This window comes from Siphateles boraxobius, unplaced genomic scaffold (assembly GCF_051911475.1).
Source record: "Siphateles boraxobius isolate OS27281-9 unplaced genomic scaffold, OSU_SipBor_1 93, whole genome shotgun sequence".
NCBI lineage: Eukaryota > Metazoa > Chordata > Actinopteri > Cypriniformes > Leuciscidae > Siphateles > Siphateles boraxobius.
In genome coordinates, this window is record NW_027509223.1 from 269,054 (window position 1) to 292,037 (window position 22,984).

Here is a 22,984-nt window from a genome sequence, read left to right on the forward strand (position 1 = left end):
AAATTATTATTATTTTTCTTCAGCTAAGACTTGATTCATGTAAAATAACAGTTTTTAAAAACGTCACGAGTTGCATTAAAAGCATAGCTTTTCATCAATCCAAATCCAGTGAATATACATATTCTGATATTTTTGAATCTGGTTGTTAATGCAGGCAGATTTATGACAATAAATATTCTATTTAAAGTAGCCTAACACTAGGTAGTTTTTCAACCTTCATAATATATATCCAAGACCCTTGTGATGGTACATCGACTTACAATAGGTTAAATGACACGTCTGCCATAGCCTGACAGTGTCTGTATCGCTTTTACTGGCACTATGTAACTTCGGGTTTCGGGTAGTAACCGGAGCACAAAAAGAACTACAAAATTCGACTGCTTTACGGCATACATAGTTTTTCTTCGTTTGTGATGTCTTTCATAAAATCATGCATCATACTCTACCTTGTCTGTGGCCACTGTTGATTCCAAAGCCGGTGCTGGATAAACAGAGAGCGTGCGCGAGCGACAGTAGGCTGCGGTAGGCTAAATTATTTACAACAGCGGTAATGGACAATTCCGCTTCCAACCTGTAGGGCGACCGCAGAGGAAAAGTTCCTTGGTGTTGCTTTAATGAATAATTTAAAACCTGCTTTAATTTCATTTGAATATAGTTCAATCAAGATGCCAAGTTTGCAACATTGAGATCAAAGAGATAAACAATTTAAAACAGCCCAGATTGACATAGGAACATGCTGGTCCTCTGCGAACAGCTCTTTAGGCTTCTCTGTAAATGATGTGTGAACTGTCTTTCACAAAAGAATTCTGCAGTCACAGCATTTTTCTTTCAGCCGGCAGTGACATTAAGCGCTAATGTTCCAACTAACGATCTAAAAACTGAAACATTCGACTTGGAAATGGGCGTCTTCCTGATTTCCACCGTGAAGAAAGAAGGAAGTTCTGCTTATAGTACATCGGCAGGTATATTTAAATTCAAATTCAAAAAGCTTTATTGTCTATCCCCACAGGGGGGTAGAAAATTGTCTTTAGACAAGGGCTCAACAAACAGTACAATACAAAAGACAACCACACTATTTAAGACACGCCTCCCCCCTCCTCCCCTCCCCTCCCCTCCCCTCCCCTCCCCTATTTCCTATTTAAAAATATCAATGGCAGTCGGAATATAAGTCTTCTTATACTTGGCCTTTTTCACCAAAGGTACTTTATATCGTCTACCAGATGGAAGTACATTAAATGAACTATGCAGGGGATGAGTAGAGTCTGTCACAATAACAGACGCTTTCCTTTTCACTGCCGCAGTGTAAAGATCAGACAGAGTTATCCAGTCAAACCCTGCTGAAAATTGTATTTTCTCCTTTTATGATTGTGGTTTTGTGTACAAATTAATGTTCAGCACTTATGTTTTGGCCTCTGCTCTCAAGTAAATCCAGGGTTGCTCTTCCTTTTGTCTAATTCTAGTTCTGATATTAGCTCATGCTAGTGCTGTAGCCTTTAAGATTTTTACTTTTGATTCATTATAGTAATAAAATGACTGAAGGACACAGACTGTTTGTCATACAAGGGCAAGATGTCTTATCTTAGTTTATGAAGGAACATGTTTCCCTGATGTCAATTGAAGATGATTTGACCCTGAATTTCCAAATATACATCAGAAACACAGTTGACAAGCAGTAATTGTCAAATATATACATATTGGATTTTAATTATTAAAGGGGAGCTATGCAGTTTTTTTAGCTTAACTGAACAGTTACGGAGTTATTGGAATGGTTATATGACTTTTTTCGGGTTGAATGGTGGCCGTCTATTTGAGGATAATATTAAAATGGACTGAAACTGATACAATGAGAATTAATCAGTTTAATGATAACACATACTAAACACACTGCCAATAAGACATCAATCACAAATAAAACAACAGACAAACTTTGAGAGAGTTTTTTCAGTAGTTTTTTACACAGGCACTTTGTGGTTCTGTGTCCTCCCTCCAGCAGGGGGCAGCAGCTGCGCTCATGTACCCTCACCTGGGCATGTATTCCTGCGGTAGGCCGCTGATGCTTCTGTCTCTGAGAGCTTTATCTACTGTGTGGATGTATTCGTCTATACGAGCTCTCATCTCAGGGGTGAAGGGGTCAAAGGTCAAGCTACGAGATCCCGAGCGTTTGAAAAGGCCGTCTCTGTTGCTCTCTGTGCAGAGGAGTCTTTCCTCGGGAATGCTGATGTTCAGGAAAGCGCTGATAGTCTTTAACTGAGGTACTAGATCTTTCTGAAGATTTTCAAAGTGTACCACCAGCAGGCGGTGGGCAAATCGCAACCAGGCCAGAGCGTGAGACACCCACCAGGTTGAATAGCTGTCCACAAACTCAGACCATTCTGTGAAAAACCAAAACAAAAAACAGCATTATAGTAAAATGAACTAGCATCTCCCACATGCTCAAAGCTAGGACTGTATTTAGGATAAAAATCAAAATTTAAAATTAAATTTCAGGTTGGCTGTCCTTGTTTGTAGGGCTGCACAATTTGTGACGTATTTATATTATATCAATATGGCTATAAAATAACAATAATTTGAATCCATTGTTTCTAAATGAAAATATAAACATTAAATTCAAAATGTAAAATAAAAAATATGAGCATTTAAAGCTGCAGTACGTAGTTTTTCCTCTTCGTCGCCATCTCTGTTCGAAATCTGCAATTGCAGTTACTCGCGGAATTATCAGCTTTACGTGGGTTGTGCCTCGGCACGGCACAGCGCGGATGAACACAATGTTTTGAGGAGAATGTGCGGCTGTCAGTCGCCGCCGGTGTGGATACCGGCATTCGGATTGACAGATTATACTTTATGGAAGTATGATCAACATAAACATTTTCACCGGAAAATGTCCTCTGAACTAGTAAGTAACATCCACTTTTGTTCTGACCAACTGAGGGAATAAAGCATTGCAGTAAATTGCGCTGATTAAATCTAATGATCGCTTATCATATCACGTCAAACCCGTGCACATTATACTTTGTTCTCAAATTGTTAATGATAACAACATCAGCATCGTGTGACTACATTTAATGCCCTTCATATATTATCATTGTTTCGGCATGGCCCGGTTGCAGTCTCTTTTTTTCTGTAGCCGATCCGAAGTCCGAAGTCTTTTGCATTTTACAGCGGGTGAATCTCCAGTTGTCACTGGTGATTGTCGTTTGAACCTTTCTATCAAATTGATAAATTTAGTTATATCAAGTGCTGTGAGAAAAGGCTATAAATCTCCACTTCCAACTTCCTCACACACAATAGATCCTACTAGCCGAGACTCTTCTTAATGTGTACAGATGTGACGTAATGACACAAAGACATGCTTGAATTCCCAGCGGAAGAAAAAATGTAATTGTCATCATGTCATACCAAACCCATAAGAGTTTAGTTAACCTTCGGAACACTAGTAAAAATATTTTTACTGAAACCTGAGAGATTTCTGTCCCTCTATTGAAATCCCTTCTTCTGAAGAGACACAATTGCTTTTTATGATGAACAAATTTAATTTAGGCTTTTATTCACATATCAACATTGATTAGTGAATGTAGAGCACTCAAATTTGGTAAAAATGTTGGGCCCCTTTGAAGTTTGCTGAGGCCCCTGGTTGAGAACCACTGCTCTAAAGTGTCTGAACATACTGTAAGAATGCTGTTTCTATCATTAGCACCTTTGCTCCTCCAGTGAACGTCCGATGCGTAGCCCAGGTGTCCGGCACACTTGCGGTTGAACTCCGCTATTAGAGAATGATAGGGGTTTCGCATCAGCAGGATGGCAGAGTTGAACATTTCGATCTCTCGCTGGCCGCTTTCATGAGTCTTGACGCAGATGACTCTCCCGCTCTGCCAGTAATCCTTCTCTCCTTTAAAACCTACAGAGAGGCAGAAATCTGAGAAGCACGAGTCTGCATTTGTTTTTCAATTATTCTCATTCTTGCTAGTCTAGGACAAACAATTGAGATGTTTAAGAGGTGTCGGTGTAGATTTTCTTTCTTGTGGGGCAATATCTAAAAGTGTTTGTGTTTCTGATGAGCTCATGTTCTCAGTCCTACAGAATCCTAATAAATCTCACGGGTGAAAGTGAGGAGGGTTTAAAGGACAATTCCGGCCAAAAATGAACCTAGTGCTAAATAACACATGGGTACCGAGTCGACCGTTCTCTGGGATGCGTTTTCATGATAATCGAATGTAGCCAGTTTTAACATAAGTTTTAGTTTAACCACAGATTAGCTTATAACGCTAGTGTATGGGGCATCGAATAAGTACGAATAAAAATCGCTAGTTAATACCACTAACAAGGCTCAAAATAGCCCCACACTAACACGCTAGCATAATGAGGGTCTCAAACCGAAGCATTGAGAACTTTGTAAATGTACAGACAGTTTAATAATAAGATACTTTATAAAGACAGTACACTTCGTGTATATAAGCAGGAGCCATCTTTGGAAAACAGTCTCGACCAGTCAAACCACGAACGCCGTTCGTTAAACTGTCTGTACAATTACAAAGTTCTCAATGCTTCGGTTTGCAGGTAGAGACCCTCATTATGCTAGTGTGTTAGTGTGGGCTATTTTGAGCCTTGTTATTGGTATTAACTAGCGATTTTTATTCATACTTATTCGATGCCCCATACACTAGTGTTTTAAGCTAATCTGTGGTTAAACTAAAACTAACGTTAAAACTGGGTACATTCGATTATCATGAAAACGCATCCCAGAGAACGGTCGACTCGGTACCCATGTGTTATTTAGCACTAGGTTCATTTTTGGCTGGAATTGTCCTTTCACGTGTTATTAGTGGACTCTCACCTTTGTTGTACAGAGATCCGTCAAAGTAATAGCTTCCGGTGTAGAATCCAGTGGCGAGTTCAATCAGGTGACGTAACCAGGTGTTTCCTGCCCCTGGGAAGCTGGACAGGGCAACGAGGATCCTGGACTTCTGGGGCAGAAATGTCCTTTCTTTGCATGTTGCATCTGAAAGAAAATATATTTTCTGTTGCAGCAGTAGTTCTTGAAGTTTAAGTTAAACGTTGTAGCATGTTTTACCTAACACGGGAGTACTGTACACCCAGTAGTAGTCCTGTTCATAAGGGGAAGTGTGGTTTGTTTTGTTGCCCCTCTCACACATGCGTTCCTGTTCACTCTTCTGGATTGTGAAGAGAAATGGGGCATGGCTGCAGAAACAGTGCTGACCTCTCAAAAGGGCCAATGGCAGGTCCTGACAAGTTCACACACAATTTACAGAGGTCAGATAAAGATCGGAATAAACAAACCATATCATGTGTAATGAGCAGTGATGGGCAGCTAGATTATTGTAAACTAGAGCAGCATGGTTAATTGTTTAAAGATTGCGATCTCGATTCAAACACCATCTTATTCCTAAATGACAACGATTCGGCTGTCTATTAAATCTTTGACTAGTAAGATCACAGTGAACATTCAAATCTGCATTGGCATAAAACAGTTTCACAGTCTTTTCAACCACACAGTATCATTATTTCTGTTACAATAATTCATATCACAGGAGTACAGAGATAAACATTTATATTTCAGATATAAACACTGATGACTACAGAAGTGATTAAAATACAGCATATCACCTTTTTAAAGAAACTTAATCCTTCAAATGAAGATTGTATCAATTACATCATTACATCGGTAGGTGGCGACAAGTGACTGTCATAAAAAAAAATTATTGAATCATTCTTTCAAGAGATTTGTTCAATAACGCTGATTCATCCAGTAATGAAACAAGTGAAGTCTTTACAAGCGAGACATTGAATCATTCAAACGGATAAAAACATTTTTTTTTCAATTAATTAAACATTTTTAAATAGATTGCAGCAAATAACAATTTTTCACAACCTCCAGTAAATTACTTATTTAGTTTAGTTTTGTATTATTCAGTAATTGTGGGAGAATCATTCACACACTTGGCTTATAAAGCTAATTCTGATTCTATTTTAAAGGGGGAAAAAAATCTTGATTCTCAATTTATCCAGAATAGTGCAAACAGACAGATCTAGATTTAATCTAAATAAATACAGTGTGAATTAAGCAGGGGTTAAAGGGAGACTTTTATTATTATGAATAATAATAATAAACTCCACCATCTTCAGTGATTGGCACCTAATAATAATAATAATAATAATGTTTTTTTTATTTTGTTTTATATTCTTCTTCTTCTTAATAATAATAATAAATACACTTTTAATTTGCTACAAAATGATTAATACAAGCATTTGTGAATTATACCTGATCTGTGCAGATCTCGATACACTGCTGAGGAGCGTGTGTCGGCCCAGAGGTCTGGATCAGGAAGTCAGCGGTAGAGTTCTTTGGCCTCTTGAAACAGCCGTGGTAGTGCACAGTTCTGTCTGAGAAACATCGGACAGAAAAACAGAAGTCATCTTGTACAAAGCCTCAGGTGACCCCCCCACTGTCCTGTAGCAGAGGACGTATGAAGTTAAAATAAAAGCAGCCCTCACTATCTCCAACCTTCTTTCTGTCTTATCTAGTCATTCTCCATCCATGCCCATTTTGGCACAGGGTTCCAGGCCTTTAAACTAGATCTTCTCTAATCCATTACTCACAAAATATAATAAAAATTATTATACTGTATATGTGTGTGGCCCATTCAAGCAGAACTGCACTCATGTTTACAGTAATACTTCTGCCTAATGTGTGGTATATCAGTGTGTTTGCTGCTATGACCTACTGACTAGCCAATAAAAATGCAACAAGAAATGGCGTATTGATCAATGCGACATGGCGCTAAGACTCTAAACTACTTTCCTCCAGCTCCATTTACCAAAACTGGCATGTCAATTTGGCCTCTTTTCCCTAGCCATGACCCCACATCCATATTCTCCTCATTCGCTTCCTCTTTTTATCTCGCACATAAAAACCAAAACTGCCAAAGTGCGATTCATCCAGCTCTATTTGTTTATGTCCCCGTTCGTGTTGTATTAATCTTGTTTGTTTTTGTTGTTTCAGAGGTGACCGTTTTTTTCATAATTCGCAGCATCCTCTATTTTTCCTGAAAGTTATCTTAGTTGTCCCCTGACTGTTGCGTTTGCTGCATTATTATAATAAATTTCTGTAAAAAAATGGGAACTTGTGTGTCGCCTAGTTTGACTTTCCGTTCCGGAAATTAAATTTGTTATTGGTCCCACATCCCTTGGAAGCCACCGGGACATAACAACCACTAACGCACACTGATGATGTTCTATTCTTCTATACCAACTTGCGTCGTAGCCTACGATTCAATAGGTGTCATCATTGTAGTCTATATATACAGTACATGTCGTACCAAAGTTTATTAAATCCATGTCGCACAGTGTGATTTGTAATAATCTAATAGACCCCTTTTCAGTTGGTAAACATCATGACGTTTTTATGTGGGCGGAGCTTAGGTGGAGGCAGAAAGATCCCTCTGGCCGCTTCACTAACGCTAGTTTGCAATTTTTTTTAGCTTGTTTTTTAACAATGATGGGAGAAAATCAGATTTTATCTTAATGTGCAAGCTCACTCACTATCCAGGAGCGCGATTGTTATTTGCAAAAGTTAATTTTAACGGACGGAACCAGATTGGCCCATACACGCTCAGTCAATGGATGGACGATCTGACAGGATTAACGTTACCTCGGGTGAGTGGCCTGAGAATCCCAGCGTAAAGACAAACTGAGGGCATATAAATCTTTAGATGCCTATAACTATGTGATGAATGGTCTTGACTTGTGGCAACGTTACATTGCGCGGTCCTGCCCAGCGCCAAGGCCAGAAGACTACAATGTAAAGAGTGACATTATTACAGTGCAATTTTAATGATGTGAATATTTTCTACAAATAAAAATATTTTTTATGTATTAAAATTATATTAATTAACTATGTATTTGATTATTCTTTCTAACCAGGTTCTTCAAAAAGTCTATCACAATCAATCACAACAATGTATACAATCCTAGATGGTTCACAAATAATCACAATAATTTAGAAAACATTATGCGATAACATTTCAAATTGGATCCTGTAGGTGATTCTTGCACCCAGAAACACAACAAGATGACATTTAATAATGATAATAATAATTTAAGATGCTTATTATGTAGCCGAATCTGTGCTGGTTTGTATTGGCCGCCTCCAGTTTTCACTTTGTTTTGCCTCCAGCTAACGCCGTGACGTGATTGTGACGTCAGTGCAAAAGGGGTCTATAGGATTGTTGAAATCGCACAGGCTTTAATGTGACTCACATCTTCTCTGTCCTGGAAGACGATCCTCAACCCTGTAAACAGAAATGCGTTCCACCCCTCCGCAGGGATATCCCTTCTCTCCCCGGCAATCCAGATTACAGTCCTCTCCCCGAGCCCGGCGGGAACAGACCCGGTTCCCACAATGGCACTCCGCTCCAAACTCCAACCCCGCGTACCGGAACCCACTGGAAACAAGCAAACCTTCACTTCTGAGGAATTTACATTCACATGTAAATTCTATTCTATTCAATTCTATTCTACTCTAACAGTCTCATCTCGTCTTTTCAGTAACACTTTAGAATACGGTTTTATTAGTTAAAGGCACACTATGCAGGATTTCCATTTTTGTCAAACAGCGCCCCCTAGAGTCGCTGTAGAGTACTTGTATTTAACGTTACTGTTGTAAACACCACTCACGCAGAGCGTATCTGCACTCACGACCTCTGCACTTTATAATATTAAAGTAGCTTACCGCGTTAGGCTTACCTGAGCCTAAATGCCAGATGACATCAATAAAGGTACATGTACGTCGCATTATTTCGTAACAATGTCTGTTACGATGTCGTTAGACATGATTATTGCAATTTATAATAATATAATAGTTTGCAAATTGCGCTCATTTACACTATGTACAACGTGTAGGCTTATTTATGTCCTGATAATTATGTGAGATATTGACAACTGTTCTCATGATAATCGCAGGAATCAACTTTAACAGTGAAAGCCTGAGCGAGTGGGACTCTTGTCCGGTTCCTCGCGCTGTCAGATTCTCCTTTCCTTTTTCTAGACTCTTCCGACTGCGCTTTCTTCGTTTTTTTTCGCGATTCTGAAAACGCAGCTCCGATGTTTACTCATGTCTCACTCTCCCTTTCTCTCTTTCTAGTCTCCTCCGACAAAACCTTTGCCTTCTTCGTATTAGTTGCTGCTTCGGCCATGACAACAACATACAGGCGGCAAACAAACGCTAGTTGGGCTCTCATGTCAGAATTTGAGGAAGTGGGGGAAGTGAGGTATGCCGTAAAGCAGTCAAATTTTGTAGTTCTTTTTGTGCTCCGGTTACTACCCGGAACACCGAAGTTACGTAGTGCCAGTAAAAGCGATACAGACACTGTCAGGCTATGGCAGACGTGTCATTTAACCTATTGTAAGTCGATGTACCATCTCTCATGTCTTGGAAATATATTATGAAGATTGAAAAACTACATAGTGTGCCTTTAATGCATTAAGTACGATGAACTAACAATGAATAACATTTTTACAGCAGTAATCTATGTCAATGCTAATTTATAAATATGCTTATAATTTATTGTTAATTTGTTTATTCACAATACATTAACTAATGCTATTGCAATGTTAAAAATTACATTAACGGATGCAATTTTAAATGTTAAAAATGGATTAGCATATGTAGAATGTAAACAAATTTAATAAATGCTGTAAAGGTTTTGTTCATTATAACTTCACGTTAACTATAGCTAATGATGTGACACTGAAGACTGGAGCAATAGTTGATAAATTCAGCTCTGCCATCACAGGAATAAATTACAATTTAAAATGTATCAAAATAGAAAGAAGTTTCTTTTTCAAATTATAATAATATTTCACCATATTACTGTTTTTACTGTATTTTGATCAAATAACATAAACATTTTTAATAATTCCAAACTGTTCCCCGGTGTGGGACTTCTCATTCTATCCACCTTATTTAAGCGGTGGTGCAGACATTTGTAAATTGAATGTGCAAGGTCAGCCACTTTGTTATTTTTTTTTAGTTGTACAAAAACAGTGATTGTTGATTTAATGTTGCAAACTGATATTTGTTATAATATTATTTTAATTTATTATCATGCTAACACACTGGTTTCAACCATTTACTGCACTTTGCTGTTCGTCTAGTCTTGCTATTCTTCTAGTTATTTACCTAAAAATATTCACTGGTAATAGCCTACCCCTGCTTTGCTAAGTAAAAAGATCAAAAAGTACCTGTGCATTTTCTAAATAAAGCATTGTTTTATTTTGAGCAGTGAATCTATATTTTTATATTGACTTTTTGTATTTTAAAATAATGATTTTAGAATGGAATTTCTGTCATTTTAAATGGTTGAAGCATTTTTAATGCTCTTTCTCTGGATGGACTCCAGGTCAGTCACATCAGCCAGCTCACATTCTGCCCCCGCTTCTGTGGATAAACACTGAACGCATTCTTCTAAAAGAACAGGGTTTCTTTCATTTATCTTCAGACGTTACCTCTCTGAGCAGGTGTCCTGACACAAGGCGCTGGTCATTTTACGGAAATCATAAAGAAGTGTCCCGCCGAGTGCGTGCTCCGTTTCGTTGTTTATAAAACATCCAATGTAGGTCCCTTGTTGGGAACAAAAAGCAATATAAACAGTTTAGAATAATTATAAAAAATCGTACATTAACGATGAGTAATTCTATTTTATAAACACTACCTTTATGTCTGGCTTCCTTGTGTGACAGATTATGTTTAGAAGATCTTTTCTGTTCAGCATTACCGTGAAACCAGTGGCGTCTCAGATGCCTGATTTCCAGGTTACGAGATATGAGGTGCTTTTGGTCCATTATATTGCCTGTCTGCTCAAGAGGTTGGCTCTCCATCTCCTGGATGACATTCCTCCTGTACAACCACCTGGCAGAAGGTACTTCCAGGGCTCTAGGTGGCGCTGGTAGGGAAGGGAGCGCCATGGTATCCGTTTCTCTCTGAAATGTCTCCACACTGGAGCGCTGAAGCAGTAACACGCTTCCTGCCATGATGTAAGCCACACCCAGAAAAAACAGGAGCAATTGAGCTCTCCTTAAAAAGGATTGTTTGGCCATTCTGGTTTAAACCATCCAGATGGATGTCAAACAAGATCCTTACACTTATACAGGGCAACTGAAGAGAAGATGAGAATTCTAGAAGGTGCTGTGATCATCTTCTACAGAAGATTTTAGCTCTTGGTGTCTACATCATCTACTAGTTCACAGGACCTAAAATAAATAGAAAAGGCCTGTCAGTATGAATACAAGATCAGATAATCGGATAAAAACACGTCCCTTCTCTCAGATCTGAACGATAAATCTCAAACAACTCAAAGGAAAATATGTGAACCACTTGTCATATTTCTTCATAGAGGCTTCGGCCCTTTGGGGCTAATGAGCTGTTTTTGATGAATCAATAAGAGTCCAATTACCATTTTCCCTTTTGATTTATTAAACATGTTTTGAAAACTGAAGAGAACCTGCTTGCAGAAACACAGGTGAGTTATGAAAACATCACCTAAAAAGGAATCGCTGAATTGTGTCTCTTGGTCTTCATTTGTGCCTGGTGCTTTATGGGATGTGAGTTGTCTGTCCATCAGAGTGATGTGCTGGAAAAAAATTCTGCCTGTGGGAGGAAAGAGCTGTCCATCCTGCTGAACTTCATATCACAGATCAAGGAGCTCATTCATATTGCAGAAAGAGAGAAGACATCCAGTGCAGATTCGTCAGTGTATAGCACAGCTTCTAAAATAACTCAGTGTCTGAGGAAATCTGACGTTTTGCCAAAACACGAAACTGAAATCTTTTACCGTTTTTGATTAGTATAGCCTAACTTTTAGTAATATTTAGGATTCAATACATGCTCAGTTGTTATGGTAATATAGATTATCACAGAAATTAATATGCGCTCGACCCTCCTTTTAAAAAAAAAACTGTTACAGTGACACACAATGGAAGTGAATGAAGGGACCAAATTGTAAATGCTTAATGTTGCAATAGTATGATTTTAGTGTAAAGTTCCAATTTTACAATTTCATTGCCAGGACAACACAATGCCATTAACACTAAAATTGTAAACGATTGTAAAAAATTATGAACCTTTCAGCTCAAATAATAAAGTTTTATCAGAAGAAATAATGTAATTGCTTATTTAACAGTGTAAGCTTCACATTTCTGTTTAATACTCCAAAAATTGGAAGTAAGTATATAAAAGAAAGACACAAATGTTGTCAATTGAACTTAACTTATTTGTACCAGGAATATTCCTTAAAATCCCTTAAAGGCAACAGCTACTAGATCAATAATTTTGACAATGTTATCTCCTAATATATAACAGATTCCAATCAGGACTCTACGAATAAAAACAGCCAAGCAAACAACATATGGCATCGTTCTTTCAAATTCATCATCTGGACTGAAATGTTTGACACTTTCGTCTAGTAGAATATGTGGAAAACTGCTTTTGCTTTGCGCTGAGAGGATTTTCTAGGAAAATGGCACTTGTTTCTATGTGTCTGCAGTCAGTTGTGCAGCCTAACATAGAAAATGAAATAATTTAGATGCTGATGGAAAAACCTCTCTCTTCATGATGGGAATGAGAGGTCTATCTAATGATCAACCTCCAAACAAATCAGCACATTATCAGACAGAATTTATAAGGTTTACCTCACTCTCGGCTCTACTGGGCACATCACATCTTTTATTTGTATATACTTGCTTTTTTGCTTAATGCATCACTCAGCATTAGTATCAGAGATTATGTAAATTTAGTTTAAATTTTAGCCTTGTGGTGAGGGGTTGTTTATCTCACATCAAAACTCTACATTTATTTTTGCATGTTATCATAGTAGTCTAAGGCATAAAATATAGTCAGCAAGACTGACTTTACAAGAGAAAACGAAATTTTACAAAAGTCAATACGTTCATTTATAATGCACTTAAAAGGAAGCAGAAGTATTGGTCATCAAACCAATGTCAAAACTTTTCAGACGCAAGCTGCAAATCATTTGAAAGGACACAATTGTAGTTTAATCTTTGAGTCCTCAGAGCGGGGTTTAAGCTCCAAGAACAGCTGCTGTTGTTTAGACTTGCTCTTTGCTCCATTTGATATAATTAACCTGACGTTATCCTTATGAGCGAAAGACAACGGTAAGTTAGCTGTTAATGTCAGACGTTAAATGACAAAAACTTCCAAATGCTCGTTATAAAAAGGCAACTGAACGATATTTACAATTAAATTATGCACATTGCTGCGCTCAGATAAACGTCAGATATTATTAGAGTGTATAGCCTACTAATAAGACTGTTCCCTTACTTACCTCTGTGTTACTGTGGTTCCTCGGATCAGGTGCGGTTCATACGGACGCGGATGTGTCCATCAGCGGCTCACGCGCTTCCACTGAAGAGAGTCCGCGGATTCCTGACTGGATACTCCCACCGGCTCTTCCCCGCAGCTGAACGCTTTCTGTCGACTATACAAGACTGTTTTCACCGCATGTTTTAACTGCTATTAACGGGTTTTTACATTTTCTGCAGTTCTGAACGACTTTTAACGTGTCTTCCTGTTGTAGAGAGAAGTGAGCGAGATTCATGTCAAATATTAAAACGGCGTTGTTGTTTTTCCAAAGCAGCGTGTAAAACACGGACTGACCTGACGCGTTCAGATGAGCGTGTAGAGGAGCCGCTGCTGTCAAGCTTTACACCCCCCACCCAAACTCTCTGCCTGTGCCTACCACCGGTATAAAATACATAGATTACTTAACACTCTATAGCCTAAATAACATTAACTAACAATATTAGCCTACATTTAAAATGCTACCCCCAACCACCCCATTTTAATGACAATAATTGTGTTAAAAAAGGGTTAATTTTCTTTAAGCAAAATTGTATTTTATTTTTATTATTTTTATTCTTCTACTGTTTTTTCTTCTCCTCAAACACATTTAAAATAGGTACTTCTCTGTGCAGCATTACACAGTTTGATTAATGTTGATTTAATCACATGCTTTCAAAATAAGCTTTATGCTTCCATTTTGTTTTTAAATGTGGATCATGAATACATATTTTTATTTGGACATCCATGCAGATTTGCAATGCATCAGAGAGGTCCACTGATGTTGGGCATTTGTTTTTTGTGTTCCTCTGGCTACAGAGATCAGGCATTATCTGTGCTGAGCAGAACAGAGGCTTTGTTTTTGTGGAGGAGAGGAGCACATTCATCTGGGAAAAGCAAACACACACGCTAAAAAGAAAGAGACACAAGCACACTCGTATATATTGGGATTCATTTTATTAACATTGCAACATACCCAGAACAAATAACACAAAACTGATGCTTTCTGTGCCCATTGACATTTAAATATCTGGCATATAAGATGTCAGACAAGTCCAGTCAAGTCACCTTCATTTATAAAGTGCTTTTAACAGTATGGATTGTTTCAAAGCAGCTTTAAATGAAAGATTGGTATCAAAGAGCACACCCATGTTCCTAACCGATGACGAGGACTTGACAGAGCAGCCATCAAGTGTTAGACAGTATTCTAGGTTATTACGTGTGGAAGTTTTTTGTCCAATAATTTGAATCTCTGTTTTTTCAGAATTAAGTAGTAGGAAATTGCCAACCATCCAGTTTTTTATATCTGCTATACATTCCGTTAATTTTGTGAATTGGTAAGTTTCATCAGGGCGTGAAGAAATAAAGAGCTGATCATCAAAATAACAGTAAAAACTAATGACATGCTTCCTAATGATATCTCCAAAGGGTAGCATGTATAGAGTGAACAGCAACGGTCCTAGTACTGAGCCTTGTGGTACGCCATACTCAGTGTTGGGGAGTAACGGAATACATGTACCGGCGTTACGTATTCAGAATACAAATTATGAGTAACTGTATTCCGTTACAGTTACAATTTAAATAGTTGGTATTTAGAATACAGTTACATTGTTGAAATCAATGGATTACATGACGATACTTTTCTGTTTCGTGAGTTTATTCACTCTCTAAATAAATTAAGGCAACTCCATGCATTTCCCAGAAGCCCCAATATGAAAACAAAAAAAATGCGCGGTTTGCGTGATCAGTCACAATGGAGTCGGAAGAGGAGCAGCGGGAGCTAGATGTAGAGATGGAGCCGGAACAACAGAGCCAGGGCAAGAATGCGTTTCTATCTCGGAAATTCAAACAGCATTTCACATTACAGAAAGAGAAGGGAGAACAAATATAACTGTGCAGTGCAACCTCTGCTTGCAAGCAACCATCCTCCTTTCAGCGTCCAAAGACTCCACCTCCAACCTGAAGAAGCATCTTAAAGTATTTTTTGTTTATTTTTTAGCCAGGGGTAGTCGTCTGCTGTAGTTTTACTGGTCACCTTGCTATCTTATAGTTGTATCAGGTAGGCTACTAGCTACAGGGCTGTAACAATATGCGATATGAAACCGAAATCGCTACACTCAGATCCACGAACCTGTATCGCATGCGAGAAGGCAAAATTGCGACACACCCCTTCCAACTATCAGAGTTATCCTTCCCGTCCAGATCCAATGCTACCACATCTTTAAATTACTATTAGTATTATTTGAAGTTAAGATTATAAAATGCATAGACATACACCACAAAACTGGTTGCGGAATAATTCTTTAAAATTTAGCAATTGCGTTATGGACATGCATTTTCTTAGAATGTATATTTCAAGTTTTGACTGCAAATGTAATTTAATACCAATATATCGAAACGTCTGTTTTTATATCCATACTCCATTAATAAAGGAGTCCAGACATTAGAAAAATATCGGTCTACACATGCGTTTTATATTTAATATGAGGGAAATAAACATGCATGACACAAAGAATATTTAACTTTTAGGCCAAATATTTTTTAGTACTTCTGTGAATTAGGCTACACGGCGCAAACCAAAAGTAATACCCACCGGATGAAGAAGGGTTGGGTCTCCACAGAACATAAAATATTCATTTTATTTTATTTTTCTTGTTCGCATTTATGAGGAAAAAACAATGTTACGGACGTGACCACTCTGAAAGCGGCACTAAAAGACTGCTTTAAAACTTTCACAGAGACATCAAACAGATGCACAAAGCCTTTCTTTAAAGTGAATTTCGATTTGTATTAATTTTATCTTAATTTTAATCAATGTTTCATCAACCAAATTGCCTGGAATTAATAAATTAGTTGTAAATATAGCAGACAATAGATATCACGGCATGGAGGCGCTGGTGCGTGAACTGGGGCTCATCTCATAAATGAACCGAAACTTAGCGTGTAAGGTAGCCTACTTGCCTTACAGACATGCCTACTTTTAAACAGAACAATTCAAAACGAAAGAAAACAGACTGTTCTCTGTTTATGTAATCCGTATGAAATGTGCATTTCTCTCCGGCGCGTTCACTAGGCTGCTGCGAAGATCGCGGTCAGCATCGTCAACTTCATCTTTGCATCCGACACTAACATAATTCAGTCATTACTTTTGCAGGTTCTTTGTGACAGCTTTCAGGTGCTTTATTGGCAGCGCCACCTTTACACGTTACATGAACGCGTCACCACCTCATCACCGCACCGGTGACCGCAACATACACTTATAGTCTTTGTTCTTCTATAGCAAATTATAATATATTGCACTTTCAGGAAGACATGGGCCTAACACATTCAGTCAGTTGGAACAGAAAAAGACACCAGAATAGGCCTGTTTAGTAAGCAGGATTTGATGGCCGCATTCCTACACTTTTAAAATGCAATTCAATGTGGAAGTATTCCAAGTATTCAGAATACGTTACTCAGATTGAGTAACGTAACGGAATACGTTACAAATTACATTTTTGGGCATGTATTCTGTAACGAAATACGTTTTGAAAGTATCCTTCCCAACACTGGCCATATTGAACTTTTGACCGATAAGACATCTCTTCATTTGCTGCTTCAAACTGATAACGGTCAGATAAGTATGATTTAAACCATGCTAGTGCAATTCCACTAATGCCAATACAATTTTCGAGTCTATTTAAAAGAATGTTGTGGTCGATTGTCTCAAATGCAATACTAAGATCGAGTAACACTAATAGAGAGATACAACCACGATCGGATTATAAGAGCAAATAATTTGTGACTCTAATGAGAGCTGTCTCAGTACTATGGTACGATCTAAATCCTGATTGAAAATCTTTCTAAAAAGGAACACAGTTGTGAGGATACTGCCTTTTCTAGTATCTTTGACAGAAAAGGTAGATTCGAGATCAGCCTGTAATTGACTAAAAGTTGCATTTTTTTAAACAAACAGTATAATCGTAGCCAGCTTAAACATTTTTGGTACATATACTAATAACAAAGATGAATTAATGATATTAAGAAGAGAATCTATGACCTCTGGAAGCATCCCTTTCAGTAGCTTAGTCGGTATAGGGTCTAACATACATGTTGTCAATTTAGATTATTTAACGAGTTTAGAAAATTCTTCCTCTCCTATTGCAGTGAATGAATCGAATTTTTCGTCAGTGAGACTACAATGCACTGCCTGGTGCGATACTGTAGTAGACAGTTGCATAGTTATAATTTTCTCCCTGATATCATCAATCTTGTAAGTAAAGAAGTTCATAAAGTCCTTTCTGCTGTGCTGCTTGAAATGTCTGGAGTTGAAGTTTTATTTTTCGTTAATTTAGCCACTGTTTCAAATAAATACCTAGGGGTTTGTTTATTTTCTTCCAGTAGGGTTGAAAAATAAGCAGATCTAGCAGTTTTTAAGGCCTCTCTATATGCAATCGTGCTCTCTTTCCATGAAATGCGAAATACCTCTAGTTTTGTTTTCTTCCAGTTGCGCTCCATTTTTTGACTCTTCTCTTAAGGGCCCGGGTGTGCTCGTTGTACCATGGGATTGGACTATTTTCTTTAATCTTCTTTCAGCGCAAAGGAGCAACTGTGTCTAAAGTGCTGGAAAAGAGAGAGTTAAAAGTCTCTGTTGCAATATCGAGTTCTTCTAAGCTATCTGGGATGCTGAGATGATGAAACTGATCAGGAAGATTATTAATAAAGCAATATCTAGAAGCAGAAGTGATAGTTCTAACATATTTGTAAAACGGAGTCGGCTTATGATGATCTGAGATGTCATCGCTCTGCTGCAGAATTTCAACGGCATCAAAATATACAACGCTTACAGATGCAAACCAACTCAACAGCAGCAGCAGCTCAACAGACATTCTGATGTTTCTAGTGTTCCTCTATATTCTACATACAATAGTAGGCCTGCTGTAAAAGACCAAATTATCTATGGGGCAGTCGTGGCCTAATGGTTAGAGAGTCGGACTGGTAACCCAAAAGTTGCAAGGCACTTAACCCCCAATCGCTCCCCGGGTGCTGCAGCAAAAAATGTCTGCCCACTGCTTCAGGTGTGTATGTCACGGTTTGCAGTGTGTTCACTACTCACTATTCCTAACCTGTGTGCACTAAGTTGGATGGGTTAAATGCAGAGAACAAATTCTGAGTATGGGTTACCATACTTGGCCTTCACATGTCACTTTCACTTTCATTAAAATATTTGAGCATTAATGTTCCAAAGTCTTTTTTATTTTGTGCCATCACAACCAATAGCTACAACCAGATGAATGTTCACTTCAGAATTTCCAACTCTCTCCACCACACAATTATATTCACTCAATACTGTTAAAATATGTGAAATATTGTATATTATATCTTGTATATTACTTCCATAAAACTGTCCTCAATGATATTTTGAGTCACTTTGAGCAACAGTCTGTATGAGTGAGTCATGTCCACTAGGGGCTTGTGTGCCCTGCTCTCGCTTTGTTAATCTGTTTTTGAGGTTTGTCCCTCAGGAACACTGACTGCAGAACAGTCCGCCATGTTTTCAAGTAATTATATTGCACTTATGTTCAGGGTCAGGGACCCATCGACAAATTGATTCCATTTAGTCCTGGCGGCTGGACCCAGTGGGGAAAAACAGATTAAAATCTCTTGATGACCGCACTGCACACTTGAGGCTTAAACCACAGATACGATCAGCTGCCCTGCATACCTGTCTGTGATGAGAGCCATCTACATCCTAACTATCTGCAGGGCTCCACACTAACATTTGAGAGCTGTAGCACCAGTGCCATTATAATTCTACAGATGGCACCAGCATCTGATCTGGTAGGTATATAAATAAAGGTAATTTAATCATAAAATTACTATTATTTTGCATTAATAAGTGCAGTAACTAATAATATTAGGCCTACATTTCTTGAAAATGCACATTTGATGGTAAAGCACTGAGTTTGAGTACAGAGGCAGATAAAATTCACTTAGGCCTATATTAACAACAGTAACATATTAATGCCTACTTTTAATAGGGAAAAGTGTATTTTTATTTGTTTACATGCGCTTCGTGAGGCACACAAGCACATTTGCACACACACGCAAGGTCGCTCACTCTCTCCCTCTCTGTCGTGCGCGCGCTACACGGTTTGGAGCTCGCGAGCTCTAGATTCCGGGAGATTTTAACTAATTTATGGGCATCAGGAACCTGCAATCAATATGCGGGATGTTTATAGGTTAATTTGGACAGGGGGCTTAAAATGCGGACTGTCCGGCCAAAATCCGGACGTATGGCCACCCTAGATGATGAACCTGTGGGTTATCATTACATGAACATCAGTTCACAGTGTTATTGTATGCATTGATTTATTGTTTAATATGTTATGATTATGTTTTCATATTGCTTACCTTTGATTAATGATTTTATTTGTGATCATGTTATCGGTTCAAATGCATATGTAATAGCACTGACATTGAACTAAATGTGTTTCCGTTGTCATGGGAGTTAATCGACCCCTACAGATGGTATTATCCGCTAGTGTTTGGCGGGAAGATATCATATAGAAAGGAGTGAGACTATTGAGCCAGGGAGAGATGGGCCAAGGGCCAGAGCTTGTACAGCCAAATGCTGTAAGATGTGAGTCTTCATTGTCAGAGGCTTGTTCCTCGTGGCTAGATCTGATGCCGTATTTTGCTGCTCTCAGCATGTTTTATTTATGTTTTGTTATTTATGTGTCATCCCGACACATGGTGGCAGCGGTGCTTCCAGGCCTTAAAGAGGAAATGAGCACACATGCAGGTGAAATCATGCGGTCCCAGCTGTGCCTTGTTTAAATGAAATCAGCAGAGGCTGACTTCTCGTAGAGGAGAAAATCCCACCAAAGAAACAAGATGGAGCTAAGGGCAAAGGAGATGGTAAACCAGCAGAGCAAGTGGAGGCAACGAGTTCATCTCCAACGCACAGCGAAATGACTTCAGGTAGTACGTTAGAGCAGATGGTCACAATGCTACAAACTTTCTACATAGTCAATAGCAAAGATAAGAACGGCTGGAAAAGAAAGCGCAACGTCACAAGCACAAATATCGGATACTTCAACACCAATTCGTACAACTACAGTCCGAAGTTCATCATGAAAGACAGAAACGACTGGCAAGAGGAGAGTCAGCGGTGAGTTGATTTCTACAGATTTGATTTCTGATTCAGATGAAGCGACAACATCAGCAGCTGCAGATGAAGCTGCAACGGATAGACAAGGTATTAGTTCAACAAGCTTTAACAGCCCAAGTCAAGTGATGTTGATTTTAAGTATTATTTAATGACTTTTGAACATATTGCTCAAGCTGCAAATGGCCGAGTCATGACTGGGTGTTACATCTCTTACCATTGCTAACAGGCAAGGCAAGGGCAGCTTATGTGGCTATGGAGCCTGAGAATTTATTGAACTATGACCGTGTTAAACAGATGATACTTGACAAGTTTGAAATTAACCCAGAAACCTTCCGTCAACGTTCAAAGCGTACAGTCTGAGATGATGAAACGCCACGTGAACTGTATGTGAGACTGGAAGATCTGTATGAAAAGTGGATAGTCCCTTCGACAAACTAAACAAGAGATTGGCGATCAAATAGTGCTGGAGCAGTTTCTCAAATTGCTGAATCCAGAATCAAGAACATGGGTGAAGCAGAATAGCCCTACTTCGCATAAGCAAGTTGCAGAACTGGCAGAGACGATCATGGCTGCAAGGCGATCGTTGCATCAGCCGAGACTATGGCGAGGCGTCAACCACAGCCTAGCCGGTAAGTCTGGAGATGTTAAGGGTAGTGGTCTGAGAAATGTTGACAAACATTACAAAACAGTTCTACTTCGAGTGACACTGTGCGGGCAGGTGGAGTTAGTCAGTACAACAGAAGGTCTGTGATTATAGGTCATACATGCGGCCAGGCAGGGCATAAAAAAACCTAATTGTCCAGTGCAAAATATGTCTACTACTCGCCTGTGTTACGAGTTAAGATCTTCAGTGAAGCTGAACGAGATCGAACTGAACACGGACACAGTAATGGAGGTGAAGATTGGAAACACGTTGTTTAAAGCATTTGGTCGATTCAGGTTCAAGCCAGACATAAGTGATACCAGAATGTTTGGGAAAGTCAAATGTGCTGAAATATTATAAGCTGAAAGTCTGTTGTATTCATGGTGATGGAAAAAGAGTATCCTAAAACTGAGATTGTGATTGAAATTGAAGGCCAAGCCTATAACTTATCAGTTGGAGTAATTGACAAATCCCCTTATCCAGTGATATTAGGCAGAGGTGTACCCGTGTTGGTGGATTTGTTGCAGAGTGATAAAAACGTAGCAGATGCTAGGGTGGTAACAAGAGCACATGCTAATCAAGAGGAGTTCAGTAAACAGCTTTTGCAAGATTTACCGTTCAATGTGGTTTCTAAAAACAGGAAAACTAGGAGGAAGAAACGTCATAAGGTTATGGGTAATGAAGTAATTGAAAATGTGACAAAACCAAACACAGACGATCTTGAGCAAATTCCTCATGACATTGTGCAGTTGCAAAGGCAGGATGAAACTTTAGAAAGCGTTGTTTGAGAAAGCTAAGGCTAACAGTACAACGTCTGTATTAATCAAAGATCAGCTGATGATCAAAGATGACAAGTTGTACTTAATAAGTGTTGAAGGCGAGAGATTGGTGGTACCTGAGTCAATGAGATTAAAAGTGTAAACTCGCGCTCGATCGGCCCAAAGTCCGGGATCCGACCAGCACGGAAGGTCTGCGCGTTACTGTTTTTTCTCGCGGCAAAGTATTTTTGATTCAATTGAAAAAGGTTTTAATGATATCCGTGCTTCATTAAATGTGAGCGAATGTTTGACTATTCTTTTTAACTCTAATGAAAATAATGTCACAGTCCGTTAGAATAATCAGATGTAACAATTTATTATGTCAGGTATGTCAGTTCAAAAGATAATCAATAAAAAACATCAAATGCTCTGGAATGAAGAGGAGAAATGTTAACCCAACATTAGGAAATACATGATGCTGAGATTCATGGCTGATCTGAGGTACAGAAAAGGCCCTGAGCTCTAGTTGTGTTTCATTTCATTATATAGACACAGGGCTCTCAAGTCTCACGCATTGGGCGTGAGACACACGCATTTCAACCCATTCACACGCTCACACGCCACACCTTGTATTTCTCACGCTGAGGAGTAAGGGAACTTGTCCCGCTATAGGCTACAATTAATGGACGAGACGCAGGCAAATGAAGGGACGTTCTTTGCCGAGTTCATAGCATCTGTCTCGAGTTATACTGAGTTAAATGTTAGCTACCAGCCAATCAGAAATTAGAATTAGTTGTTTCCGGGTAAATTATGTGTTCCCGCTGCAAGCACGTTCGTTACTAGACAACACGCGCACACACGGAGTGGAAGTTGAAAGAGCACGATCTGATGAATGCGGTTTGCGGACATCTTCATTTATTTTTTATTTTTTTAGCATTTTGATTTTACGATTCCTGGACGATATTTTTTAAGCTGTTTTTGAAGAGGTAAAAAGGGTGTTGTTTTACACAACCATTGAGAAATTTTAACCAAAGTATGTTACAAACTTTACATGAAAACCC

At 38.7% G+C, this 22,984-nt stretch overlaps 1 protein-coding gene across 1 annotated transcript; it reads right to left on the reverse strand.

Moving 5' to 3' along the window:
• Window positions 1-1,841: 1,841 nt before the first annotated feature.
• On the reverse strand, window positions 1,842-13,489 carry LOC143733258 (sialate:O-sulfotransferase 1-like). Its single transcript, XM_077224886.1, has 9 exons — window positions 13,356-13,489; window positions 10,728-11,265; window positions 10,522-10,636; window positions 8,275-8,459; window positions 6,278-6,399; window positions 5,069-5,240; window positions 4,832-4,996; window positions 3,695-3,895; window positions 1,842-2,372 (listed from the first exon to the last, which is right to left on the reverse strand). The coding sequence occupies exons 2-9, from the start codon at window positions 11,110-11,112 to the stop codon at window positions 2,020-2,022; spliced, it is 1,698 nt and encodes a 565-aa protein (XP_077081001.1). The 5' UTR covers window positions 11,113-11,265; window positions 13,356-13,489; the 3' UTR covers window positions 1,842-2,019.
• Window positions 13,490-22,984: the final 9,495 nt, after the last annotated feature.

Coding starts and splice junctions, on each gene's coding strand:
- LOC143733258 (XM_077224886.1), bottom strand. CDS start 11,112: ATGGCCAAACAATCCTTTTTAAGGAGAGCTCAATTGCTCCTGTTTTTT. Junction 5,241..6,277: donor TCGAGATCTGCACAGATCAG/GTATAATTCACA, acceptor TGAACTTGTCAG/GACCTGCCATTGGCCCTTTT. Junction 3,896..4,831: donor CGGATCTCTGTACAACAAAG/GTGAGAGTCCAC, acceptor GCCTCTCTGTAG/GTTTTAAAGGAGAGAAGGAT.